The sequence below is a fragment of the Alternaria ventricosa genome, assembly GCF_023758065.1.
Source record: "Alternaria ventricosa strain BMP 2768 chromosome Unknown scaffold_2, whole genome shotgun sequence".
NCBI lineage: Eukaryota > Fungi > Ascomycota > Dothideomycetes > Pleosporales > Pleosporaceae > Alternaria > Alternaria ventricosa.
Window position 1 is genome coordinate 115,893 of NW_026055682.1, and position 27,084 is coordinate 142,976.

General features: G+C 53.7%; 8 protein-coding genes across 8 annotated transcripts; 3 read left to right on the forward strand and 5 right to left on the reverse strand.

The window, feature by feature from the left end:
* Positions 1-285: 285 nt before the first annotated feature.
* On the forward strand, positions 286-1,231 carry J4E93_001073 (uncharacterized protein; the record flags this gene model as incomplete). Its single annotated transcript, XM_049339029.1, has 4 exons — positions 286-349; positions 398-432; positions 486-712; positions 808-1,231. 4 exons carry the CDS (start codon positions 286-288, stop codon positions 1,229-1,231), a joined length of 750 nt encoding a protein of 249 aa, XP_049202986.1.
* Positions 1,232-5,116: 3,885 nt separating this feature from the next.
* Positions 5,117-5,831, forward strand: J4E93_001074 (uncharacterized protein; the record flags this gene model as incomplete). The annotated part of the gene is made up of 2 exons (XM_049339030.1): positions 5,117-5,523; positions 5,579-5,831. 2 exons carry the CDS (start codon positions 5,117-5,119, stop codon positions 5,829-5,831), a joined length of 660 nt encoding a protein of 219 aa, XP_049202987.1.
* A 1,352-nt stretch (positions 5,832-7,183) lies between these two features.
* Positions 7,184-9,356, reverse strand: J4E93_001075 (uncharacterized protein; the record flags this gene model as incomplete). Its single annotated transcript, XM_049339031.1, has 2 exons — positions 7,184-9,205; positions 9,261-9,356. The coding sequence occupies 2 exons, from the start codon at positions 9,354-9,356 to the stop codon at positions 7,184-7,186; spliced, it is 2,118 nt and encodes a 705-aa protein (XP_049202988.1).
* Positions 9,357-12,954: 3,598 nt separating this feature from the next.
* J4E93_001076 (uncharacterized protein) lies at positions 12,955-15,238 on the reverse strand (the record flags this gene model as incomplete). The annotated part of the gene is made up of 3 exons (XM_049339032.1): positions 12,955-13,723; positions 13,772-14,993; positions 15,046-15,238. 3 exons carry the CDS (start codon positions 15,236-15,238, stop codon positions 12,955-12,957), a joined length of 2,184 nt encoding a protein of 727 aa, XP_049202989.1.
* Positions 15,239-16,623: 1,385 nt separating this feature from the next.
* Positions 16,624-17,647, reverse strand: RPS4 (40S ribosomal protein S4; the record flags this gene model as incomplete). The annotated part of the gene is made up of 4 exons (XM_049339033.1): positions 16,624-16,732; positions 16,783-17,022; positions 17,146-17,509; positions 17,575-17,647. 4 exons carry the CDS (start codon positions 17,645-17,647, stop codon positions 16,624-16,626), a joined length of 786 nt encoding a protein of 261 aa, XP_049202990.1.
* A 408-nt stretch (positions 17,648-18,055) lies between these two features.
* Positions 18,056-19,315, reverse strand: J4E93_001078 (uncharacterized protein; the record flags this gene model as incomplete). The annotated part of the gene is made up of 4 exons (XM_049339034.1): positions 18,056-18,123; positions 18,176-18,907; positions 18,955-19,212; positions 19,261-19,315. The coding sequence occupies 4 exons, from the start codon at positions 19,313-19,315 to the stop codon at positions 18,056-18,058; spliced, it is 1,113 nt and encodes a 370-aa protein (XP_049202991.1).
* Positions 19,316-19,614: 299 nt separating this feature from the next.
* Positions 19,615-21,775, reverse strand: J4E93_001079 (uncharacterized protein; the record flags this gene model as incomplete). The annotated part of the gene is made up of 10 exons (XM_049339035.1): positions 19,615-19,943; positions 19,993-20,200; positions 20,256-20,277; positions 20,336-20,623; positions 20,675-20,776; positions 20,826-20,860; positions 20,948-21,044; positions 21,101-21,209; positions 21,257-21,449; positions 21,506-21,775. The coding sequence occupies 10 exons, from the start codon at positions 21,773-21,775 to the stop codon at positions 19,615-19,617; spliced, it is 1,653 nt and encodes a 550-aa protein (XP_049202992.1).
* A 1,472-nt stretch (positions 21,776-23,247) lies between these two features.
* On the forward strand, positions 23,248-26,861 carry J4E93_001080 (uncharacterized protein; the record flags this gene model as incomplete). The annotated part of the gene is made up of 4 exons (XM_049339036.1): positions 23,248-23,299; positions 23,703-23,777; positions 23,893-24,629; positions 24,678-26,861. The coding sequence occupies 4 exons, from the start codon at positions 23,248-23,250 to the stop codon at positions 26,859-26,861; spliced, it is 3,048 nt and encodes a 1,015-aa protein (XP_049202993.1).
* Positions 26,862-27,084: the final 223 nt, after the last annotated feature.

Below are 27,084 nucleotides of genomic sequence, written 5' to 3' on the forward strand. Positions count from 1 at the left end.
AGGACTTGGTTACGTTGCTCCGCGTTAACATGGACCTAAAGCATCTTGTGCGAGAGTGGACTTCCGGGGCCAAGACGTGGCGAGGCACCCGGGCAGCATAGGAGATGCGATAGACCGGGCTTTCAGCGGAATATACGAGTCGAGGTGGATGAGGCTGAAGACTCTGTAGAGGTATAAAGAGGTCTTCCGACTGCTCTCAAGTTACACATCCATTGCAACGCTATCGGATACTTCTCAGACTCCAGAGCATAGCTTGACTCACCGATCGAATCGCCAGTCTTCAAGATGAAGTTCAGTTCCGCCATCGCCCTCGCGGCTCTTACGCTGTTCAACACCGTTCGCGGTGACGGTACGATTGTCCCGCGAGACAAACCTTCCAGCAACTAACACTTCTCAGCTGTACCATGGGAGCGCATCGACAAGGACAAGGCAGTAAGTCACCTTCATACTCCCCGAATGATATCCGCATCTAACGTCCCATGTAGCTCCTCCTCATTCTCGACTTGCAAGTCGGTCTTTTCCAGCTAGCTAGAGACTGGGACCCAACCCTCTACAAGCAAAACATCCTGGCGCACGCCGAATTAGGCAAGGTGTTTGACATACCTGTCATTTTGTCCACGTCTGCGGACCAAGGACCCAATGGGCCTTTGCCAAAAGAGATGCTAGAAATGTATCCAGATGCGCCGCTTATCCGGCGTCAGGGCGAGGTCAGGTAAGTCGTCGTCTTCCTCATCGTTATCACTATACCTTGCATCAACTTACCACAATGCCTACCTGTCGAGGATAACGTTCCTAACGGACTTTCAGCGCCTGGGACAACCCCTCCTTCCGCGCCGCCATCCGCGCCACAAACCGCACGCAAATAATCGTCGGCGGCATCACAACCGACGTCTGCACCACCTTCCTCGCCCTCGCCCTCCGCTCAGAAGGCTACTCCGTCTACGCAAACGTCGAAGCCAGCGGCACCTACACGCAGCTCGTGCGCGACACCGCAAACTTGCGCATGCAAGCCGCGGGTGTGCAACTAGTCTCCCTCTTCTCTATTGTTTGTGACTTGATGCGGGATTGGCGCAATACGCCCGGTGCGAAAGAGCTGCTGCCGTATTTGGACAAGTATTTGCCGGTTTACGGAGCGGTGGCCAGGGGGCATGCGGCGGCGGTGGAGAATGGGACGGTTATTCCCGGGGAGATTGAGCTTATTACGGGGGGGAATGGGACGGTGCTGTTGTAGAGGGTTGGGAGGGGTGAGGCGGTTGACGATGCGCGGGGAGGCGGAGGGTACTGGTGGATGGCGGCCAGGAGGAGTTGACTGAGAGACACATGATGGCTGGTGGAGGGGACTGCGTGCAATGTCAATAGCAATGTAAAATGCGTAAGGGTAATGGAGTTACAGCACTTTGATCGTGTGGATGTTTGTGACGCTCTGGTGGGTTAACATTGATACGGCAGTTCTTGGCGAGACCAAGGGCAAGCCGACGCGAAGACACCTGGGCATCTGAGAGCCTATCTGTCACTGTCTTCCTCAACACCAAAAGAAGCGACCACACACACTTGAATCTACAGGACTCGCCGCCGCCTTGCCATAGATCGCGGCATGCTTTGTGATATGAGCAACGCGTAGCATGAAGACAATTTGCCTATACTCCCACACGCCATGCAACCGCTGCCTTCAAATCCTACAATAGGACCTTCGAGCTATGCATCCCACATAAGTAAATAAGACAAGGGTTATATGAACAAGGGTAATTCCTGGAGATTGCATTCCAAGGTAGGAGCGATATGGATTATGGGACGCATTTGATATGCTTCTTGGCTTGGTATATGTCGGTCTTGCCTGATTCACAAATAGAGTCAACTCCGACCGAAGCACAGTACTCGTTACCTCGAAGGTGTCTTAGCAGTCTGTGCTTGTACTTACCTTTGCTCCACGTATAGCTTTCTCGAAACCATCGCCAGAAGACGCCCGCTCAATCCTTACCAAGAACAGCCATCGCTATCATTCCATCCGTCATTTACCTGTAAAGGCCGATCATGTCCCCCTCCGCGCACGTCGCGTCCTCGCCGATTGATCAGGAACGCCGTGATGCGGCTGAATATATGCCAGACATTCCTCCCTCACTCGCCGTGTGGCTCATGCTGCGTACAAGGCCCGTCAGCAGACACGGTTTGGTGGGCTACAACAAGCACTGCATGGTCTGTGAGCAGTTCGTGTGCAATTTCTGGACCGAAGTCTGCGGCTTCGCAGTAGAGTGGTACACGAAGGAGGAGGCGAAGAAGAAGCTGGCGACATTGCCACCACAGCCATATCTCCGACGGAGACTTTCAGAAGACTCAGTCGAAAGATTGGCCCGTACACTGCAGCAGTCAGCCGTGCAACCACCGATGAATTGCCTACCACCGAATCCTCAGGTATCGAATATAAGCGCGCAGCTTGCACAAATACAACCCTCGATTCGTCCTTACCAACCTCGCATCACAACGAAAGGCACACCGCCGAGATATTGCAGATGGGATGAAACTAATGTACACACATGCTGCAGCCCCGCGGGCAGTTGTAAAGTCGCAGTCCAGATTCTTACCCCCGGATGTCGACATATCATCGGTCAAGATTGTCTCCTTCAATGGATTGTAGCGGGAAAGAACTGGTGTCGGTTTTGCGGCACGATTTGGTTCAAAGAAGAAAACAACAAGATCAAAAGAATGGCGCTTTTGAAAGAATGTTATCAGGGAAGGGCGGATCACGTCGAGCTTTGGGGCGCCAGATTTGAAACAGAATATTGCCAACAGATCGCGACGCAACATGGAGCTGTAGGAGAGGGCGAATGGAAAGGTATCCTTACCAGAGAGTTGGAGCGGATGATACTGGGACAGTGCGGAGACCAAAAAGATTTAGACTCCATGAGAAGGGAGATACTGAAGATAGATCCAAGCTTTGTGGATACCTGGGATAAGCTGAAAAGGGATCTAGAGGAACAGTGCTGTCGCGACGCGATATCACCATGGACCGTCGACGAGTACTCACTTTGGGACCCGTATCAAACATCGAGCAAGCCTAAAGGAATTGGAATTCCCTGTCGGAGGACTAACCGCGCTCCTACAAGGGCACCAGCCAGTCCGAGCCTCTACAGCGAGATCTATTTTTCATAAGACAATGGTTCCGTCGCTAAGATACCAAAAAGTCTGACCATTTCCACTCTCATGACTCCACTTCTTCCGTGATCCTCGTTCAAGAGAACTCCAACATGGAATTCAGCGATATGATATCAACCGCGGTTATACAGACCCACCATTGTGAAACAGCACATGCAGCAACCCTGATCTCTATCACTCACAAGCTTTCCGCGGCATTTCTTAGCACATGGAGATCCGTTTCGGAAGCTCAAGCCAGGCGTTTCGTGAGAAAAAAAGGTAATTCACAACTCCAACTGTTTGGCCCTCCGCCCCGCTGTCGCGCAAGAGAGTTGCTGTATGCTTAAGTAGCGGCGCGCGGAGGGGAACGCCGTGTTCGATAGTCCACGGTTATCTGACATGACAGCTGAGACCCCCAAACTCTAAGCAATCAGCTGTACGAGTAACACAAACGCAAACCGGAAGGTGAGTCGGTGTCTCTTGTACCACCTCACGAAACTGTTCCGGTCCAGAGCCCTCCAGAGCGCTCGCGCTCACACTTACCAAGGCCAGGAAAGGACCCGCGTACTATACGATGGTATTACCAGTACCTGCTTGGCGACGAGAAAAAAAAGAAAGAATATTAATAGCTCAAAGCCGTGGGGAAGGACCGAGAAGATGTTTATCGTCGTTCTGGTTCTAGCCTCAGGTACGACTCGGGAGGATGCCGACGAGAGAAAGGAAAAATAGATGTCGCTATGGCTGGAAGAGGGTTGGTGTACTGGATGTGGACGTCCGTGTGTCGAGAGTAACGTTTCGCAGTCCGTTTTCGAGGGTGGAGCCCCCTGTCTGTGAGTGCGGTACCCGGAGTGAGGTCCGCATCGTGACAGAGGACGGAAGTTGCAAACGAAGTGAAGTCATCGCTGGAGTGTGCAACACGCACAGAAACTGAGATGAACACCATCTCCAGCATCAACCTTCTAACGAAGCAAAAGTGACGATGCTCGTCTGTGGGGACGCCGCTAGCCCATAACGCGGTTCCCAGCTGCGCCTCCAGCAGCCAGTGCACCAATGACCTTTGCAATCTAACCCACACTTTCCACAAAACACTAACTTCCCATCAAGCTCACCCATCTTATCTTAATGTGCTCACAGAAAACCCGCCCGTTCACCTAACTGCCCACACGAGCGCTCATCTCGGCTAAAGCTACAGCAAAAAGGCGCAGCCCGGCGTGGCCGCTGACTCTAGAACCCGGTCTCTGCGTTCCCGCTTAGACCCCGGCGAGATGCTACTGTGCGAAACGGCCGGCTGTGGTGTGGGCGTAGCTGATACAACAGCTGCGCTGAACACAAAATGGGCAGAGAGGGCGGGGGGATTTTGTTTTCGCATATAGACTGGGGCTGCTGCTGCGCGCATTTGGGATTTCACCTGTTCACCATTTCGAGTAATCTAATCAATCCATCCATCGACGATTCGCTTGTCGCATAGCCATTGCATAGCATCATCATCCTTCATAAGCACCACCACCACCAACACCACACTCCCCTACCCATCACCCACCTTATCTCCATCAGCCGCATTCCATCAGGCCGCCAGATTACGCACCCAACCTGACGCACCAGCAATTCCACTTGCTTATCACCAAACACATCCGCTTACTTAGGTGTGCAAGGCCCAGTCCTTGGTTAGGTATGTCATCTTGGTAAAAGTATGCCCGAAAACCATTACTAACGGACCGACCAGCAAGGCGTATCCCAGCGTTACTGCGCCTCTTCCCCTCACCTTGGTACAGACGTAACGGCGCGTGGCTTTGTTGAAAACCAAGAGAAAACTTACACTTATAATCGTCGTGTCTCTCGTCTCTTAACGGGAGAAAAGACGCTGTAATCACCACACACGACCATGTTGGCCAAAATCTCCACCTCGCTGGTTGCGACTCTGCTGCTCTCATCGACAACATTAGCTGCGCCTACACAAACACATTGCCACTGCGAAATCGTCGCTGATATGCCGTCATCCTCCGTCCCCGCTTCAGCTGCCTACACCCCCTCCGCTGCACATTGGTCACCAGCAGACCCTTCACAAAGCCCCGTCGCAGCACTCAATGTATGCGCAAGCCTAGGATCCGAATTACAGAAACTACAGCACACAGAACCAGAGCTGTACGACTCGTACATGGCGGGTGCTATCGAGGATGCAGCGGAGAAGCCGGTTCCGACTGCGGTGTTGATGAGCGGTCATGCAGAGGGAGAGTCAGCGGAGAGAACGCATAGGAGGATTGTGTGTCATGAGGAATCGAGGTTGGCTACGCCAGAGTTCCAGAGCTCGTTTGTGGGGCTGTGGGCGCTGCAGATGATTGTTGTGGTTGCGATATTGGCGTGTGTGGCTGAGGGGTTGCATTTGGGTAAACAATGGTAAGAACACCTTTTCCCCCCTTAGCTATCCGCCAAATACTAACGACATCCCTAGGATGAAAAACAACAGCTCTCCAGAGCCAGTATCCGAGAAGAGCAGCCTGCGCTTGACGGGTGCAGAAAGGCGTCTCCTAGCCATCCCCACCGGACCCCAGGAGACAGATTCCGTGTTCAGCCCCGGCGCAGAGAAGAAGCTCCGAGCGTACGAGACGACACGGTACTTTGTCACGCAGGCATCGAGTGGACGGCGTGAGTTCATTGCGTATGATGATGATAGCGATGATGAGGCGAATAGGCCTGTGATGTAGTGTTACCCACATCACGGGCTTTGATTGAATGAATGTATTATGTTCCACCCTTCCACTACCTCTCCACCGTGCATGCATGTTCCAGCGATGCGAAGGCGTTGTGGTAATGTGGTTCGGTGCTACAACATTTCGTCCAAGCAAACCACTACGCCTTATCTTTGCCCGCATGTCATGGGGTTTCACCCACCATGACACTTGCGCAAACCAACGTCGGGCCTACAACACACCCGGCACCTCGTGGTTTTACCCACGAGTACAAACAACAGTGTCCGTGATACACAGCGCCGATGTCTTGTCCCCCATCGTCCCTCCTTCCTCTTTCGTCCCTACCACCACCCTCCATGAAGGTATCGTACAACAAAACCCGCGATGAAACATCACGTAACAAAAAGAGCAAACGCTCGACAGAACAGTAAAGCAAATGGGTATCGTGAAGCAAGAACAGGAACGCTAAAGCAAGCAGTCTACATACAAGTCACCCGAACTCTGCATCGATCCAATCGTGGCAGGGTGCAAACAGTCGAGCCGGCCAAGGTAGTGGGCGCAAGGATGCATGGCCGCTGTTGGACGAAAGTGTCGCGATCGGGAGAAAAACACATGGAAGCATCCAGTCATACCTACCGGGAAAGGGAAGGAAGATAATATACAAACAACCGGGGGGTATCGCAAGGGTAAAAGAGGAATTAGTTGTTGTTGCTTGGTAAAAGATAATTGTCGCATGGAAAGATTAGGTGTCGCTCGGGTTGTCGCTATGGGCATCTCGATAGATGTCATGATTAAGCGGAACTGGGAGTCCTGGTATGGGTCCAGATACCGGTAGTAGTACAAGTCATCGAGACAGGTCATCGCAGTGGGCTGATTCGCAGCTGGGGAGGGTATCGTAATGGGAACAAGGTCGCAGAAGGGGATGTAGTCGTTGGCAGAGCATTCCAGATGGGTGCCAGGAATTAAAGGTAGGCTTTATCGCAGTAGGCAATGGGATTGGTCGCTAGGGTATCGCGCGGGGTATCGTGGTCGTATTATGGTATAGTGTCGCGGTAGGCCAGGGGGGTCCACATTTCACATCACCGGGATGCTGAGAACCGAGGAGGTCTAGGTGGAAGCCGTACATTAGATGTTCGTATCGAGGACAGTACTGTGGATACAGTCGTACAGGGGAGGACCAGAACATGGTCTCCAGGAAGGGCGCGCTAATAAGAAATAGGAACAGGATGTCGAACGCCGTAGAGAAATGCCGTATCCAGGAAAAGCGCTAATGTCATGTCGTAAATGTATCGTAGAAAGGACAGGTTTTTGGTTGAGGGGAGCCGCGAGGTTCCGCCCCATGGTCGGTAGAGGTCGACGAGGTTGGTTCACATGATGGTGTGGTAGCCCTTATCGTTCATGACGTCAATCCAGAACGCGTCTTGGCCCTCGTCAGACTGGCGCCAGGTCTCCTTGATGAGCTGGATCATCTTGCGAAGAGGCTTGTTGGGAAGCCTAAGAGCGAACTCTTGCAAGCGCCTGATGACGAACTCACGAGCGGCGACGACCTCTGCGTCGTTGGCCTGCACGTCGAAGAAGTCAATCGATGAGACGAACTTCAACTCAGAGGCACACACAACTAGCAGAAGCGGCTGGATGCAGAATGTACCAGACGAGGAAGGCAGAGACTCGAGTGACCGGATGATGTGCATGGCAAGTGAGTTGAGCCACAGCTTGATGTCGGTAGCCTCGTAGACTGTCTCGAATCGCGGCGTAGGGAAGGCGAACTCGATGTTCTCGCTACCCTTGGTCTTGCCGGATCCCAAGCGCTTGCGCAGGATGGAAGGGAAGACACGGTAGATCTCCAGCAAGCCAGACAGACGGTAGGCCTCGGCGATGGTGACGAAGTGTTCCTTGGGGGTACGCTCATCACCAGTGTCGATGACCTGATCGACGGATGGGTAGTCAACAGCTAGGAGGTCCTCTTCCAGTGAGGCGGCGTTCTGAAGGTTCTCTTGACGTCGGCGGAGGTCCATGGAGTTTTCGCGGTCCATCGAACGCTCCTTGCGAACTAGACGACCAACCTCGGCGAACAGGAAGTGGATCATCGGGGCGATGCCTGTCCAGGGATGAGGGACTGTCTTTCCTTGGGGCCCACGCGCAGCAGGAGTGTTCGTCCTGGCGGCGATGCGAGGTCGCAATCCTGACTTGGGCGAGAAGCTCATGGCATCTTCTGTTACGAAGCCCATGAGCATCTCCCAGTGGATCAAAGACTCCTCGAAGAACTGTGCCTCGCGCTCGACCTCAATGCCGCCCGACCTACTGAAGAGCTTGGGGAGGATGAGGTCTCGCGCGATAGACAAGTACTCGAGTCCGAGCGCGTTGCTGTCGTGCCACGAGGTGGTGAGACCAAGTAGCATGATGCTCAAGAACGTCTTGGTCGCGCTCGTGTGATCCCTCTGGGCAAGCGGAAGCTCCAGCTCCAGTGCCTCGCGTGCCTTGCGCTGTAGCTCAAGGCCGGTTGCCGCCATATTGGGGAATGTGTTGGCAAGATGTGCGGCAGCCATGGATTGGATCGCGTAATTAATGGAAGGGCAGTCCTTGTAGATGCGGCCAATGGTAGTCCGGAAAGGGTTAAGAACAGAATCGAAAGAAGAAAACACAGCGCAGACGTCCTTGAAGTAGTGCTGGACGAGCAGTGACTCCACATCATCCGGAGAGGATGGGTCTGGAGAAGGACTTGGAAGACGATACAAGTCAAGAAGCAACGATCGCGAGAGCCTGGGGCTAGACTCTCGGTTCTGTTCCCGGTCCATAACAGGTAACGAAGTAGAATTCATGTCTTGCTTCTGTGAAAGGTCTTGCATGTCGAATTGAAGGTCCTCCAGTGAGCCAGAGTCGAAGTCGATGTTGTCGAATGGATCAAAGTTGAAGTCTTCGTTGGGCATTTGGATAGCGTCAACGAATCCGTCAAGCATGATGGGATCCATGTTGTTGACATCCTCCATGGGGAAAGGCTCGTATTCACGAGGGGAGTCACCATCCTCGGTAGAAGACTCTTGTATTGAGGCTGGTTCCTCGAAGCTTGGTGGGGACGGGACTGCTGATGAGGCCTGTGTTGTCAAGGGTTGTTGTGTGGGAGGGGAGTTCTTCCTGCCTGCAGGGAGGACAGCAGCCAACGCAGCCTCGATACCACTGGCGACGTTCTGGGGAAGGGGTGACTTCGCCGCGGGTGAAGTGGTAGAGGTGGCGTCGGGTGTTGACCTGGGTCTAGGGGACGCCGACTTGGACTGGGCGGGGTTGAAGACTTCGTACTTTGTCGACCACTTCAGAGTCTTCTCGTAGCCAGGACACGCGACGTTCCTTTTCTTGCACTGCAAGCAACCAGGAGCGGTCTCGTCACATTTGAGCTTTGTTTCTGTCAGCAAGTGGGCCAGTGCAGTAGGCGCAATTGTTGGACTTTACCCTCTTGAGTTTGCATCGACCACATCCGTTCCTGGACTTGGTCTTCTTAGCCTTCAGATCTCTCGCCAAAACCTTGTCTTGAGCCAATGCGGGCATCTTGAGTATCAGGGTAGGGTAGACTTGGTTGGAGGGGGGCGAGGTCTGGGAATGTCGAACGACAATGGGGTGAGAATCCCGGTGCGAAGTAATAGGACTTAAGATGCGGATCCAGTGAATGCGGATACGACGCTTCAAATGCGCGTGACGGGTCAGTGACACAGCCGATGGTTCCCTTCGCCTATCATTAGACCGGTGTGGGCCAAGATAGCAGCTGATAAAAACATGTCGCTGGTGTGGTTGATGCAGGGTGTCTGAGCCTGGATGCCGAGCTTCGGCCTTTCCACAACCCAGCTTTCCCCGAAGTATCCATATCGTGCATCAGCGCGCGGCTGATTGGCCAGCCACCGCAGTCGAGCGTCGCATTTTCGCTCTTTAAACCCCTCTATGGGAGGACGCCCGCTCAGCGGAAAAGTTGGACACGCGATTGATAGATTATCCGCATCGTCTGAAACCATCATCGGTGGCGGGCTCGTAAAGAAGGTTATAGCCAAAAAAGCATCATGAGGATGTTGAGAGTCTGGAGATAAGGCAGATCAACGGCTACCCCACAATCATCCAGAAGTGGGATGAAAGAAGTGGATTTGATAACTATGTATAGTTAGCGCATGCCCTTAGCGCCGCTAGTAGCATCATCTTGCTTCACGATAACCTCAGCCCAAGATAAAGCCACGTCTGCACGCATGCCCCATGACGATGTCGGAGCGTCAACCAACGCAGCGTCCAGGCCTGCTCATATCAGCGCATGCAGTTATCGGCATGACTCTCTGAAAAACCGACTCTGAGCGACCGCCTCGAACGAAGCGACCTATCACATGAGCTTCGCAAGGTCCTCGTAACACGGTATAAGCCATGAAGACATAGGAACCGTTATCTTCTACGAGGCGGCTCTGCTTCGATCGGCAGTTACCAAAGGCGCTACTGCACTGCTTGTCTCGCGCTGCCCTTGCTAAGCAGTGCCATGCCACCGGGCCTGGTCAAGCAATTGGCTGTCGCTAGTGGCATCGAGACGAGGCACACGTCGAACTTCCGTAGAGGCTGGACGCCAACATCCTCCCAGCGCATGGCTACCCCGCAAACTCAATACGAGAAGACGTAAGAACAACAACCGTGACACCGCTGAAATTCTGGGGTAAGAATCCGGGGCCGATGCATCCAAAAGTGCGCGATGTGTAATGCCAAGCTCAAGACCGCGACTTCACATCTGGGGAAACACGCTGGAGCTAGGAGAAGATACGATGTCGGAGATACACGCAGTGGGTGGACCGTTCACCGACAGGCGACAGGGCCTATCCCGACGGAAAATTCTTCACGAACACCACCACCATCGGAAAGTTCAACGGCTGCTGTTTTCCGCCACCACACGACTCCACATTGCGAATGCGAACGACAGCACGGAATGTAATCCGAACAAAATTTCGATGAGAATGCGATAAGCCTAGAATGCCACTACTGCGCGTCTACTGTACGACATCGATGAGTTTAATCGTAGTGGCTCAACCTTGACTGCTGTCAAAGAGTGCCCCCTTGATCCCGGTTTGGCGTCAACTTTGGAAGTCCGGATAGCCTCCTCACGTGGTACTTTCACCGCCCCATTACAACATGACAACGCGCTCATGTGTATGACTGAAAGTAATCCTCACGTCAAATTAAGATTACACGTCACATACGAATGATGGAGTCACTCACAGCCAACACGTGCACTTGCATTACCACAACCTTGGAACCCACTTGCATTTCTGGAACTCTCCGGATTTGAAGGCGACCTTTGATCCCCCAAGCCTTCTCAACATCAGGATTACGACGAATACCGAGATATTACACCTTTTTGCCTCCTGACGAACTCTAAATGGAGTTCATTGAGATCAAAATGAGATGATCCATCAATACGGCAACGTAAGATGATCAGGATCATGTGTCCTCCAAGCCAAGAAGAAGAAGACAGTGCATCTTTGAGTAAGCCCGGGACATGGTCTTGGTCCGCGCGGATCACCACAACCCTATCTTGATATGCATGCAGAATGATAGTGATAGTTTCGGGGTAACATGTGTCTTTCATACACTCTTGTAACACACCCACAAAGCATACATACTTTTCTGTCCCTTCCCCCAAGCCTGCATCAAACCAGTAACACTGCCTTTGCCTCGTTCACGCCGCAGCTTCCCTCCCCGAAATGCAGAGGCAGTCAGTATGCCCCACACTGAGACATGAGCGTAGAAGAAGGAAACGTGCAATCCATGTATCCAACCAAGGGGCCCTTCCACTGCTCTACTACATATTAAGTCATAGGCCCTACTTCGGTTCTCTCCTTCGCTTCCTTATCAACAAGAGCAAGCACCCAGCCAAGCTCACCTACTGCTCGACAATACAATCAACCAGGCTGCTCGCGCGAAAGGATAAGAAGTAAGGAGGAAACGAACATCTTTCATTTCGAATTTCACAGGGTCATATGGTGGTAAAGGATAAAGGTGCAAATACCATGGGACGTTAGGATAACTCAGCTGCAACCAGCGAGAAAATAGAGATCCAACCACGTTCACACCACAACACGCCTTCCCGCCTCGCAACACGATCCGCCCCGTCTATAATAGCCGTACCCAAGACCAGCCTTCTTCACTCTAGGCACGCTGTAGTATACATAGCGATCGGACGGTTGAAGGGTGTGTGGGTGGACAGGGCAACATCTTGGATAACAAGTCGGACAGGGCATCTAGGAATTCTCCCGAGAGAGGACGGCATACTACAGCGGAGAGGACACTGCACCGTGACCAAGCCACATGAACTTTGTTTTATGTTTTCAAAGAATTCTTGGTATTGGTATTCTGCTACTGACACAATATCTGCTCCTCCTCTTCTCCTCTCAGCAATCCAATCCAACCCCCACACTTCCCCTCCCGCAAACGGTCAAAACCTATGTACACCTCGCAAACCCTCCTCTTTCCACATCCCCACCCACTCACTCATCGTGTTGTTCCCCAAGATAAAATCCGCCCACCTAGGGCTAATCGTATATCCAACCCTTTCGCAACCCAAACCAAGCCAACAAGTATCCTCAGAAGAAGTAAAAAGAAAGAGAAAAAGAGAAAAGGGCGCTCATATGTATTCATGAAAACCGCGCCCAGAAACAACCAGGAGAATCGACAAGAAACAGCAAGAAACGGGAAAAGTAGAAAGTGCAAAGGGAAATGGCTGGGTATCCGCTACCATGAGTACAGATGAAGCTCAGGACGGCGGCGGAGAGGCTGTCAGATGGGAAACATCTCTTTCGATGTGAGTCTGATTTGAAGTGATCCGATCCGATCCGATCCGGTCCAGCGGAGTTCCAGAAAAAAAAAAGCTTAAGACAGCAACAGCGGCATGTCGACAAGAAACAAGCTCGCCAGACTAGAAATTAAGGTATGCTCAACGGGGCTTCCCTCGACAGAACGGGCCTTGTGTGTTTCGTTCGTTCGGTTCGAGGCGGAAGATGCAAAACGAAAAGGTTTTTTGTACACTTTGCCTGGCAGAGAAAAGAACAGGGAGATGGGAAAAGATCGAACTCCATCTCTTTGGAAAGAAAAGCCTCGATTACCGCTGGATGATTCACAAAAACCATCCCTACATGGCATTAGCGCCCGGGTATCTCGATTGATTCGAAAGTCCAGGACCAGGACCCATCATAGTAGCCGGCGGCATGCCCATGCCACCACCTCTCCCCCTACCACCCATGGGCCCACCGCGACCTCGTCCGCGACCGCGACCTGCGCCCGGAATCGCAAAATCGGGATTCGCGGCGTTGGCTTCGAGGATGACGTCTTCCTGACGCATGGGTCTGCGCGGGGGCCCAGGAGCGAAAGGCGCGAATTGGCCGGCTGGGGCACCCATTTCGGGGCGCCAGTTGGGGTTGACGGGGCGTTGGGAGACGGATGTGAAGTGTGAGGCTTCGCTTGCGGCGGGCGAGCGCGCGCCTTCTGGGAGGTCGTCGTAGGAACTGTTGCGGGGGAGGTTTGTGTCGCTTCCGTTGCCTGTGGAGAGGAAGTTGGGGTTTGGCGGGGCGAAGCCGCCGGGCATGAGGGAGCTTGGTAGTGGTGGAGGTGCTTGGGCTTGTGAGGGCTCTGCGAACCTGGGGTCTACGTCTTCGTAGTAGTCTGAACTGCGCTCTACCCTGTTAGGGCCTCCAATGTGAGATATGTGAGCGGGCATTTCGACAGGTGAGTCTTGGATTGGCGATAGCCCACGGCTACTGTTGTTTAGTGTGTTGAGTGATTGGTCTGACGGGACCTGTTGTTGGTTCCACCCCGCTCGTACTGGCATGTATTGCTGCTGTTGCTGTGGCATAGGCGGTTGTTGTTGGTGTTGTAGAGGCTGCGGTCGTAACGCCGACTCACTGTTCAGGGTCAGCAAGAAACATGAAGGGAAGTTTGACAAAACTTACTCTGTGGAATACTCGCTCGTCGGGCTCATGACGCCATCCGATGGCCGCCTCTGTGGCGCACCAGCAGGGAATCCACCTTGCTGGAGAGCAAGCATGCCTGCAACATCACCGTCGCTTTCCCTAAGCCCGAAGTTTGTTGGAGGCGTGCCTGTGCGGTTGTCCATTTCGATGGCTTGTCCAATCGGCAGCGGTGGCCCCTGACCAGGCGGTGGTCCTCTGCCATATGGTGACTGTTCGCGGGGCGGTGGCCCTTGGTTGTAGAAGTTGCCGTTGTTGTATCCCGGAGGAGGCGCTCCTCGACCCATTGGCGGCTGGCCTTGCATTGGAGGTCCATTCGGAGGTCGTCCGCCTCGTCCACCACCGTTCCATCCCGGCGGCGGAGGTCCGCGCATACCTCCTCTTGGTCCGTAGCCTCCTCCTCTCGGGCCGCCATACTGTCCACCTCTTGGTGGGCCTCCTCGACCCCTCATCGGACCTCCTCTTCCACGGGGCGCGCCATTCATCATGGCGTATTGGTCGTTTGGCATGGGTGGCACGGGGTTGCCATACTGATCCATGGGCTGTCGACGACCTGAGGGACCGCGGTTCGGTGGGTTCATGTTCTCCGAGCCGTTTCCTCCACTGCTGACTGTCTTGAGCGAAGGATTGCGCTGGTTAAGCGGCGTCATGTCGTCGGTCGGCGATGGCTTGGAGTGGTCGAAGTAGGCTGCATTACCGTCCCTGCCTCCTGAGGTCATTGTTTCTCCAGACAGCGGAGGCGGTGACTCGGCCTTAGGGAACTCTGAAGCCACAGTCGCATTGGCGCGGTTCGCATAGTAGGTCTGGCCGTTCATCTCATCGTTCTCGGCAATGCGCCTCTTACGCGCCTTGCGACTGACCAGTGTGCGCCTCATAGCGCAGGTAACGATACCACTTGCGACGATAATGATGGTAGCACCTAGAACGATCCATCCTCCCCAGCCCACATGCGGCACAAACAGCAGGATATCGACGAGAAAAGCGAGCAGCGAGACCAGCAGAGTCGGGAACGTGAATATGAGCAGGGCGAGGAGGTAGCGCGGCGAGTGGGCGGGCGAGTGAAAGTGGGCAGCGACGGAGAGACCGAAGCAAATCAGCGTCATGAGAGCAGCGACGGGGTGCACGATGAGAATGGAGGAAAGCGCATGGCGCTGGGCGGAGGGGAGCGAGAAGTCAGAGCTGTCTTCGCCTGCGAACAGTTTCTCTGTTTGAACAATTAGCACCATGGCCGTCGTATGTGATACAGGGCGCCATACCAGTGTTGTACCCGATCATGGGCCCTTTGCAGCCTTGGTCGCCATTCTCGCAGTAGCCGAGGACGCCAAAGTGGACGCCGCGGTAGGTAGCGAGGGGAATGCTCTTGATCAGCGGCGTGGAGAGCGTCGAGAGCAGCAGCAGCACAAAGGCGACGAAGAATAGTATCGATAAGGGGGTCGCAGGGCGCAACATGTTGGCGAAGAATAACGGAGGCTACCGCGTGGGATTCCGGCTCGCCAGAGACCGGCTCTCGAGAGTCGACGGCGTGGTGTTGGGGCGGGCGATCGGACGTGTGCGCGACGGTGGTGAAGGTGCAGACGGTCCGCAGTCTCGTAACAGTGGGCGCAGTCGTAAACGTGCCTAAGCGCACTCTTGCCCTGACGTGAAACGAGTGACGATCGAGGTTACACCAGTTATGCCTGTTGGGTCATTGATGCCTCGACGGAGCTTGAGCGTGCGCGACGACGGCTGGACACGCGATGAGGCGCTCGAGGGGGCAGGCGCTGGCTGTTGGGGGTTGCGGGGAAGCGTGGTAGGCTTGGGACACGCCTGGAGGAGGTGGGCGGAGGGCTGGAAGGAGCGACGGTGCAGCAACAGGAAAGAGCGGACGCGCAGCCAATCAGCGGCGTGAATGGCGCAAGGTATAGCGAACGTTGGAACTATGCCGGCTAGTCGCTGCAGTAACTTGGTATCGACGCGGGACCCTATCGAGCCGTTGACGTTCTCCCAGACGTCTAAGCTGTCGCGCTGTGAATGAATGTAGCGTGTCGGACGACCCCCGGCGGCAGTATTTTGGCGGGTAGCCCCGTTGTCGCGCCCCTTGCCCTCGCAGCAGGCCCGTCTTACCTGCGACTTTGCTTTGTGTTCGGAGCATCAGTCGGAGTCGCACGCGTCCACGCTGCTCTCCCGCCCCAGTTTGGCAGGGATATCTATCGTCTCATTTCGCGTACCCGCACGGCCCACCATCCAGGCACTGAGAACACCGTTGCTCTGCTGCGTGCTTCAGACGAGACCGCTGAAACACAGACCCTTTCTTCTTCCTGGTCCTGAGGCAGCGCAGCGACTGTCGACACCAGCCATCGTGGTCGCCATCTACTTCGACGACGGCGCAGGCCTCGCCTGGTAAATACACAGCAATGCGTCATCGCCTCGAAACAGGGCACGAAATAGCGCCCTCCTATCAACTGCAGCCAGATCCCGGAAATGGATCAGGCCAGCGCCACCAACCTATATCACCTCACCTATCGCATTCCACGCGAGATGCTCTTTGTTTGAGCCTTCCCGCCTATATCTCCCACACTACAGATCCACTCGACCCGTTGCACAGCCCGCACGGCTCCACGCTGTCGCACGTCCATTGAACATTCAAAGCATTCCATGTTTGGGCAAGACTGAAGTGTTTATTTGCTTGATTCTCAGACCTCACATGGTATTCGTATGATATGCAGAGACTCCAGATCCGATCAACCTCCCCACAAGTGATCATGAACGCCTGAATTTTGGGATCGAGTCCTGCACCTATCTTCATGAACTCATGGGTACTTCATATCCTAACCTACACTACGCCAGCGTCACGCTTAGTGAGCAATGGCGTACGCCCTGCGGCGGTCACGCTCCTCAGCAATGGAGAGCTTGACACCCTTACCCTTGGGCAGAGAGATCCATGGCTTCTCCTTTCCGATGATGCTGAACGCACGTTAGTAGTTGTCCTCGTCCTATGCGGATATCCAACTTACATGACGTTGGACTCACGAGTGGTGAACTCGTTGTCAACAGCGTCCTTCAAGTGGACAATGTTGAAGCCTCCGTCGTGGCGCTCACGGTGGGTGATGACACCGACACGACCCATGTTACGACCACCGGTAACCATGACAATGACACCAGTGTCGAACTTGATGAAGTCGGAGATCTTGCCAGTGGCGAGGTCGACCTTGACGGTGTCGTTGACCTTGATGGCTGGGTCGGGGTAGCGGATTCTACACAAAATTTTAGCAGCAATTCGGACATAGCCAGACCCTGGTCGTATGCCTGGTGAAAGAGGTTTCCCTCAGACACCTAGCCCAAACTGTGGTCCAACGGCTGATAGAGCGGGAACTTACGTTCGCGCATCGTGCGTAACCAAGTAGGGAATTCCGCCCTTGCCAAGCTGGACGCGCTTGACCTTGCCGAGCTTGTATTGTGCCTCCTCGTCTGTTATCCTGTGGACGGTGAAGCGGCCCTTGGTGTCGTAGATCAGGCGGAAGTTCTCGCCGGTCTTCTCGATGGAGATGACGTCCATCAGTCCCGAGGGGAAGGTGGAGTCGGTGCGGACCTTGCCGTCGACCTTGACGAGGCGCTGCATGAGAATGGCGTTGACCTCGCGGGCGTTGAGCGCATACTTCAAGCGGTTGCGGAGGAAGATGATGAGGGGAAGGGAGTCGCGAAGCTTGTGAGGACCGGGGGAGGCCTTGGGAGCATAGGCACCTGGAAGATGTCAGTTCTGGTGTCGCGATAGCCATTGCGTCGCAGATTGCGGGAGTCGAGCGTACCGGACAGCTTGTCCAGGAGCCAGTGCGAGGGCGCGCTGAGGCGCTTCTGGTGCTTGACGGGTCCACGGGCCATTGTGACGGTTCTGTGAGGTTAGTCGTTGAGATTGGAGGTCCTGTCGAAAGCGAAGTTCGAGAGACTGGAGTCCTCATTTTTCGTCTGCCACTAGCGTGTGCCGTAGCCGAGGACTAGCGCGCCAAGACCAATGCTGATGCCCCATCTCAAGCAAGGGGAACTCAACATCTCGGAGCCCAGGTGCGTACTTTCATGTCAAATCATCTATTCTGCTTGTTTTATCATGGGATGAAAGATGCAGACTAGAAATCCTCGCGTCAATGTAGGATTCAGGGTGTGATCAGAACAGCACCATGGAGTTTTCTCACATCACAATCAACGAGCACTCAATCGCCAAACCGTCTCTAGACTCCAAATGTATGCAGCTGATCATTTTCTTGCATCTGACTTGTATTCCTGTCCTCAACCCTAAGCATACCCCTTCAGCACCGCCGCCTCCGCGTTCAATATCGACGACCCCGCCGCTCCAATCACAGCTACAATCAATTAGCAATCGCCCAACCCCTCGCAATCCCAAGTCAAACTTACTGTTGTGGCTCAAAGCAACGAACTTGAGATCGAAAATACCCGCCTCGTCCTCTCTTATCCTACCCACACTAACCGCATACCCCCTATCCGTCTCCCTGTCCAGCCTTGGTTGAGGTCTATCGGCCTCCTCCATAACCACAATCGCCTTCGCGGGCGCAGACGGGCAACCCAGCTTCTGTGCATCAGACACGTACTCGCGCATTGCCTGCTTGACTTCTTCCGCGCTCGGTGGCGGGCGGCGTTGGAAGCGCAGCGATACGCATGCGGTGTGGCCGTCTAGTACCGGCACGCGGTTGCACGCCGCAGACACCTTCATGGGCTGATCTACGAATCCTGTAACGTCGTCGTTGACGCTACCCAGGATCTTAGATGCTTCCGTCTCGAGCTTGTCTTCCTCGCCTGATATGAAAGGTACGACGTTGTCGATGATGTCCATGCTGCTGACACCGGGGTACCCAGCGCCCGACACGGCCTGCATTGTGACGACGGAGACTTGGTCTATGGGGCCGAACTTGGCTTGGAGCGCGGCGAAGGGTATGACGAGACCGATGACTGCGCAGTTGGAGTTGCAGACAAGGAAACCCTTCTCCAGCTTGTGGTGTTGCCGTTGGTGCTTGATGACGTCGAGATGGGGGAGGTTTACGGTGGGTACGACGAGTGGCACGAGAGGGTCGCGGCGGTAGTTCTTTGCGTTGGAGAAGACGGCGAGTTCGGACTTGAGGAAGGCCATTTCTGTTGTATATCAGTATTGCGATCGTGATTTGAAGTGAATTGCCTACCAACGTCTCCAGCAACATCGCTGTCGAGACCAGAGAAGACCATGTCACAGTCCTTGAACTCTTCAGGTGTGCACTTCTTCACCACCAGCTCTCCAATGCGCTCCGAGAAAGGCAGCGCCTGCTTCCACTTGACCGCATCTTTGTATTTCTTGCCGGCTGATCGCTCAGAGGCTCCAACGGCGTGTAGCTCGAAGTGTGGGTGTAGCGCAAGAAGGAGGATGAAGCGCTGGCCGACGGAGCCAGTCGCGCCGAGCACACCTGCAACGGGGTCAGTCGGCTATTTCCAACCAGAGATGGTCTACACACCGCACTTCTTCTTGGGGAATTTTTTGCTCTGAGATGTAAACTTTTCAGCGTCCATTGTGGTGGTGGTTGGTATTGCAAGATTGAGTCAATCGAGTTCACAAAGTTCTGGCTAGGTATGACGCGGGGGTGGGGTGGAAAACGCGACACCAGCCGATCACGGAGGTCTTGCACGCGCTCATTTGCCGACTGGCTTGCCATGAACAACACTTTTTCATTACCAGACCAAAACAACACTAAACGATGAGGCGGTACGAAATCTATATATGCTCTTTGCGGATGCACCGATAACCAAGCGTCCTCCAATGCGTGTTCGTCGAGGAACTTCAGAACGATGCGCCATCTCGACATGCGATTCTACGCCTGAGCGTCCATGATCTTTCCCGGGTTCATCAGCCAGTACGGATCCAATGCGCCCTTGATGCTTCTCATCACATTGATAGTGTCGAGACCGAGTTCTTTCTGCAATGATTCCTTCTTGCCCAACCCAATGCCGTGCTCGCCGGTACATGTGCCATCCATCTCAAGCGCACGGTCGACCATGTCATGAACGCACTTCTCGACAGCCGCTCGCTCTTTGGGATCTTTGCTGTTGTACATGATGCTTTCGTGGAAGTTGCCGTCTCCGATGTGACCTAGGATGCTGGCGAAGAGACCGAGGTCATCCATCTCCTTCTTGGAGATTTCTATCGACACGTTAGCGACTTATCGAATTCAAGTATTCGTTTAACATACCTATAATATCTGGTAGCCTGGAGATCGGCACGGCGACATCTGTTGACCAGACCTCGTCGCCTTCACGACGAAGCGCCAACATGCTCCATAGAGACTCCTTGCGCGCAGACCACAGCGTCTTCTGCTCTTCAGCGCTGACGGCGAATTCAAAGTCCCCGCTCTTGTGTTTCCTAGAAATGGACTTGACCAGCTCAATGTTCTCCTGTACCTATATGCAGTCAGTTCCACTCTAGGCAATTGCAGGACACGTAGGGCTGACGTACCCCTGCCTTCGTTCCCGAAAATCTGTTTGAGGCTCTTAGCTCGTGCTTTCACATGTCAAAGGGTTATTCTAGAAACTTACTTGAAGAACATGGTCGGCAATTCTTTCCACTTTTTGGTCGTTGATCCGGCTTTGTTGATTACGCCCATCTGCACGTCATCCATTATCTCCATCGCAGCCACCGGCACTCCGGCGCGCAACACCTTGGAAGCTGCGGCTGCGGCATCTCGTATCGTGGGAAAGGTGACAACTGCGACGCTGGTTTCTTGTGGTACTACTGCGAGTTTCAACGTGATCTCAGTCACGATACCCAGGGTGCCTTCGGAGCCAACGAAGAGGTTGGTAAGATTGTAGCCGGCCGATGACTTCCTAGGAATAGTCAGTTTATCGCACATTCCGACACGGAGATAGTTCTCATACCTGGGCCTTCTTCTAGTCTTGATGATTGTGCCATCAGCAAGGACTACAGTGAGATTGATGACCCAATCCTTCATCGTGCCGTATCGCACCGCGTTGGTGCCACTAGGAGGGTCAGCTGTTGGACCACGTCACTGACCACCATAGACCTTACCTGCAGCTTGTACCCACCATACCGCCAATTCGGGCCTGCCACGCCCGTTAGAATGAATTCGGAGTTCCGCATCGGGGTTTCCGAGGGTTGATTGCAAAGCTGTGTAACACATGAAAACGTACCGATGGGCCAGGGTCGACTGGGAAAAATAACCCCGAGTCTTTGATCTGATCATTGAGACTCATCCAGGGTACGGAAGGCTGAACTACGACGTCCATACTACGCATCACTGTCAGCGTCGCCAGTCTTGCATGCTCAACGTATAATCGACTCACTCATCTTCGTGCAAGGCCAGGATCTGGTCCATGAACGAGAAGTCAATGCTCATGCCACCGAACGGAGCTGAGAAGTTGGCCTCCAAGCTTGATCCTCCAGAATATGGGACTGCGCACTGTCAACACTTATTCTTGTATGCATCTTTCTGAACGTACTCATTGGTATCTTGTACTTGTAACAGACCTTGGCAATCGTGGCACATTCCTCGGTGGACTTCGGATATGCCACCGCAACAGGAAGTTGGTCAATGTTGATAGACGACCATTCCGAATATCCGTGTCGGTGCAAATCCTCGTCGTCGGTGCTAATGGTGTCTTCCCCAAGAACATCTCTGAGCTCTAAAATCGCCTATACTAAACTAAGTGACTGGTCGATGCGAAAGGATTGTATAATTGCAAACTTACCCTCTCCATCTCGTATTTGTTCGCATATTGGGGCCCTGATGACTTCTTCCATGGCATTTGAATCCTGTGCGGTTCGTCATTGGCGCCGTAGAAGTATGTGGTCGTCCCAGTAACTGCAGAAAATAGCAAGACCCGTCCTGAGTTCCAAAATGGCCTTTGAAGTTGCTCGGCTTTGAAGGTCTGCTCGCGTCCAGTGCGTGCTCGAGCGCCACCTCGCTTGAAGAAGGGTGAGGTTATTTGCCTCAGTCGCGCCGCTGGCTGGCGGAACATGACGAAATCGACAACGAAGAAGGGAAAATGAAGTTGCAATCAGTTGTTGGGATGCTGGGAAGGACTAGAAGTGGAATCCACTTTCGCTGACTACGGGTCAGGGCGCATTTAGCGAACTAGTATGATAGCAGAGTGGAGGAGAAGATGGTTGCAAGGCTGGCCTACGCATTTTGTGGATCTAGAAGCCGCACGGCAAGCACAGTAAGAGCGGGGAGAGGTTATTTCAGTCTAAACGCAGTTGGCGCGATAGTTCTTTCGGGTATCGCTTTGAGCGTCGTTGGCCAGCGCACAGGCAAAGTCGCAATACACGTCCTAAAAGTCGTGGGATGGACCAGTGATAGCGTGGGAGGCTGACGAGATTCCCGATTTTCTGTATCAAATTTTTCGGCTCACGCATCAAATGAAGTCGTGCATGATCACCTGCAAGGGGCTTGGACACACGCAAGGTAATTGCGGGGAAGACCAGGGCAACGACAAGCAAATGTGTTGGTTCGAGGCGCATCGTGGCGACAGGTGACGCTGAATGACATTCCGAGTAGATGCCGTCGCGTGACGAGGCGTTCGCTAGGGCCCCGAGCGGCTGCAGACGAGGACCGAAGATGTGGATCTGGAACTTTGCGGACGACAACGATACGCTGCTGCGAGGTATGCTTTCTTTTCGAGGGCGAGACAGGCGGCAGAAGAGGCGCCTGTCAGGGACAACCTTCTACCTCGATGTCCGATGCCCATGGCTGAGGCTCAAAAGCAGAAGCTTGGGAGGCTTGGGGAGAAGCTGAGCGGCAGACTTGCCCTTGGCGATTGGACGACGGTGATACCATTACCTCACGAAACCTGCTCCTCTCGTCTGTGCAGCTCAGATGCTGGCTGACAATCGAGCGAGTGGGGGAACAAGCTGCACATGAGCGTTTGCCGTACCCCACGCGCGATCTTCAAGCGTCTCAAGGGCTGCTTGTCGGTGAAGCCAGAAAGCCGGAGGAGGCCGGTGGATGCCGCGGTAACGGCTACAGTTCCAGGCAGACAACTGCTCCCATATAGTACAGAAGCGGGATACCGTATACGGTCCCCATGAGCAATGTCCTAGAACGCCATTAAGCTCGAGACTGCAAAGGAACTGCCAAAAGCAAAGACGCGTAGAGTCTACCTAGGTATTACCACCAATGGGAGGTAACGTGTAAGCGGAGAATAGAAAGAGCCCCGCAATGCCTGCAGGCTAGCAATGTTGCGCCCAGCAGCTGTACGATCTATAGATGGCTGACGTCAACAGGCAAACATGTGGAGTGCGAGCAGGAGCAGGGAGTGGAGTGTGAGATGTTGGCGCAGGATGCGTGCATTGATGCCAATGGGGAAGTCGGCGATCCCGGCGCGTCTCTTCGGCCGTCGCCAGAGGAACGCGACAGCAAACACGCTCGCGTCACATTTCCACGCATAACGATCTTTCGGCCCAACTCCGAACACAACTCGATCCAGCAGCCATGGCGGATATCAGCGCAGAGTTGACGTCGGAACTGACAAGGATCATCGAGTGTCCATACCCCCCTTCGCTATCCGTACGTATTTGCCCCTCATCTTCCCCAACCCCCAGTGCATCCTCATGTCGTGCCACTAGCCGACTCCCGTATTTGAGCACATGACTCGCTGCATAAGCATCCCCTCGTTGATGAGATGAGCTGACGCGAGATCTCACAGAACCTGTCCGATCTTCTGGCGCGCGTCGACGTACCGACTATCCGATCATGCGTCCAAGACCGGTCACCTTGCGCGGTGAGGAAACTAGGCAGAATCGTCCACGATGCACTGTCTCTAAATGCATACACGCTACGTGTGCTGCACCTCTTGTGTAAGCAGTTGACCGGTCTCCGCTTCATGGTAAGAACGCAATCAAACTGACTACGTGTTTCCAGGTCATGCGCCAGAATTTCGAGATGAGCTACTGGTACTGGAACCGTCCTTACTCCCTTCTCTGCTGAAGAGGGCAAATTCATCAAAGACCGACTTCGGAAATGTGAGTACGAGCACTTTTGAGGTATATCACTTACTAACAATGATCTAGCTTGCCGAGCTATGCGTACTTCTTCTTTCTCGGCCACTGCCCGAGGCGATACCATTGCCCGCCGTAGCACAAAACTTCTTTCTCAACGTCTTTGAAAACGCCACACAACAACCTAACTACGAGACTCTGAAATCGGTGTATCGCATGCTTAACGGTGCATGTCGCCGACTTTATAGCCTTCTTCCAAGAGACCTGCGGCAGCGGTTCGACACAGAGTTGTGCAATATACTTAGGTCCCCCAAAGTCGCCGATTCCTCTTTACTGTTCCTATGGGCAGAAGGCATAGTGCTCATCACCGAACATCCCGAGGGAGTCGAAGGACCGCAAAATCCGCCTGATAACGAGGAGCCGACATCCACGGAAAGGCTAAGACAACACTGGGCAACACCTTCAGGCCAAAAGCTGTTCGGCTCGACAAACTACTTATACAAGACTATTGAGCTTACTTGTTTGAACGTAGTGTGGATTCTTCGAGGCGGAATTCAAGAAAATGAAGCAATCGAAGGACTACGTATTGCCTCGAGGGCTATGCAATTTATCGGCCAAGACGTGAAAGTTAACTGGCCTCAAGTTCAGAAGAAGTATGCCATGCTGTACGAAAAGTGCGCATCCAAGATCCAAAACTCCAATGCCAGTCTATCTGTCCAGTTAGAGGCCCTGTCATTCTTTGGCATACTTTCAAGTTCTCAAAGCTTGCCGCAAGGTATCGTCGCACGCTACGAGTCATGCATATTGGAAGCCCCTCGCGTGGCAGAGCCTGAAGGCTTCGCCGAGCTGTTTGCAGTCTCATTGCCAATCTACGCAGTAAGCGATTCATCTTGTAGTACTGGCTGATTGACTAACCAGCGATAGGGGCAAATGCAGGAGAACACCGTCGTGGCACTCTTATCAGGCATCTTCTCAGCATGTGCTTCGCAGCCTGACTCCCGCGAAGCTTCCAACTCCATCGACACGATCGATGAGCTGGCCACAGCTGCGATGACGACTGCTGCTTTACGAACCACGGTGCAGCGCGCACTGTCATCGAGGACCTTGCAAGACAAAATCCAGAATCTCATTCGTGCTGGTGCGACGAGAGAAGGCCCCGGCTGCTGCGCACATGCTGCATCACTCCGTCGGCAACTGATCGCTGCCACGATCGCTTCATTACTCACCATTATTCTTACGGCGCAACCGGGAGAGTCGACGATACCGCACACTCTTGTGGCTGCGCTTATCAAGAAACAGCGAGACCTTCCACCCGCGTTAGATGCTTGCTCACACTCGTCGAGAAGCCCCACTCAGCCTTCAATCTCCCTCTTCCAAGAAGCGAGCACACAGTACACGGGCCAGCATCTCCAGGATTGGCGCAAACGTCTCGATTTGGAGCTAGAAAGCCAGAACAAACATCAACGAGATGCCGTTGTGCGCTCTATGTCAAAAATATGCAGTGATCTCGAGACACGTTGCAATACAGTCGAGGAGCCGCTAAGGATGGAGACAGAGAAGTCCGCCAAACTCCAGGAACAGGTCAATCATCTAAGCGAAAAGATCGCCCATCTCACCGAGCAAAACGATTTTCTACATAAGGATAGAGAAGAATCTGTGGAATACGTGGAGGGGTTGGAGAAGGAGTTGCAGGACTCCCTAGACGAGCAAAAGCGTCTGGAGCAAGAGAAGTCCGACTTGTTAGAAGAGAAGGGCCGGATGCACTCCAGGATACAGGAAGTAGAGACCTCTCTAGAAACTTCAGAGCGGAACGCGACCGAGGCGCTCAAGGCCGCCCACGAAAACTCTAGCGCAAAGGAGCATGAACTCTGCTCGACGATACGCCAGTACGAGGAGGACAAGCGCGTCCGCGATGAACAGATTGAGGAGCTGCATGGTACCATTAGCCAGCTGCAAGCATTTCAAATGCAGCACGAGACCGACTATCGCAGCCTCACCACACAGTTTGAGGAGTACCAGAAACGTAGCCGCGAAGCAGAAGACACGCTTGAACGGGAGCGAGCGAATACTGCCCGTCAAGCCGAAGAGATCGCACAACTCGAGACGCAAGCGTCAGAATACCAGCACGATCTGGAAGAGAAGGAAGCGGAACTAGAGGATGCCATTCGACAGCTTCATATCGCGCGGACCAGTTACCAGGAGTTCAAAGAGTCATCGGCTGAAACAATGAGAGAGCTCGCGGTGAAGCAGGCTAACGAACTAGAGGCTATCACCACGAGGGCTGAAGAGCGATGCGAGACGCTCGAAGCGCGGCTGCTAGATGCTCAGCGCAACGCTCAAGAGGAACGACATGACCACGGGAAGACGCGCAACAAACTCCAGAATCTTCAAGCATCAATACCACCACTAGAAGCGAGGATCCAAGAGCTTGAGGAGTTCTGCACAGAGCAAGAAGAAGAACTTGAAGAATTTAGGACGGCTCGCAAGATGATGGCGATGCATCTGTTGCCTGCTAAGCCAGCCTCACGAACCTACAAGGAGATTGCTCAGCCCCAAACGACAAGAGAGCCGCGAACCCACCGACGACGTAAGTCAGCCATCAACACCCAAGAAGATGAATCAGTCGCCACGGTAAATGTCCAAGCATTACCTAGCAGAGCTCTGGGAAACTCTACAAATGCGTCCTTTGCCTCATCAGCCGATTCGAATTCGTCCCAGGGTAACGGGCCAGCACCAAAACGTGCGAAGCAAAGACCAGCTTTCAAGGTGCCAACGATGCAAACGCCAAATAACCAGAAGCCTAACATCGTGTCCAAGTCACTCTCTCACTCACATCAGCTGTCGCCGACTAAGCGTTCAGCTCTGAGACCAGTCTCGCCGAACCGCCGCCACACGACTGTCGGGTTCACATTGCCAGGTGCCGAGGAAGAAGACGCTGCAACTGAGATTGAGTCAGTGAGGAAACGTAGAGGCAGCCTTCAAGACATTGAGCAAGTCGATTTTGACATCGACGATGACTTCACGACTGGCACACCACTTACCCCGGGCTTTATGTCTGGTACTGGCCGGATTCCGGACGAAGGCGACGAGACTATGACTGAGTTGTGAGTACGAAAGTATGATTTACGATGGCATCTTGGGGAGGGTAGGGTAACTGTTGTTTGTTTCATACCCGGCGTACGAAGGCTTTGCGCATTTGGCACGGGTACTTGCATGCATGGCGCAGGGGGCATTTGATGATTTTGGAGATACCCAGTGGCATATCCTTACTTGATGTCGCAAATCTACCTTTACCTGCTGTTGGTCTTACCGTACCGCTAGCGTTGTTCTA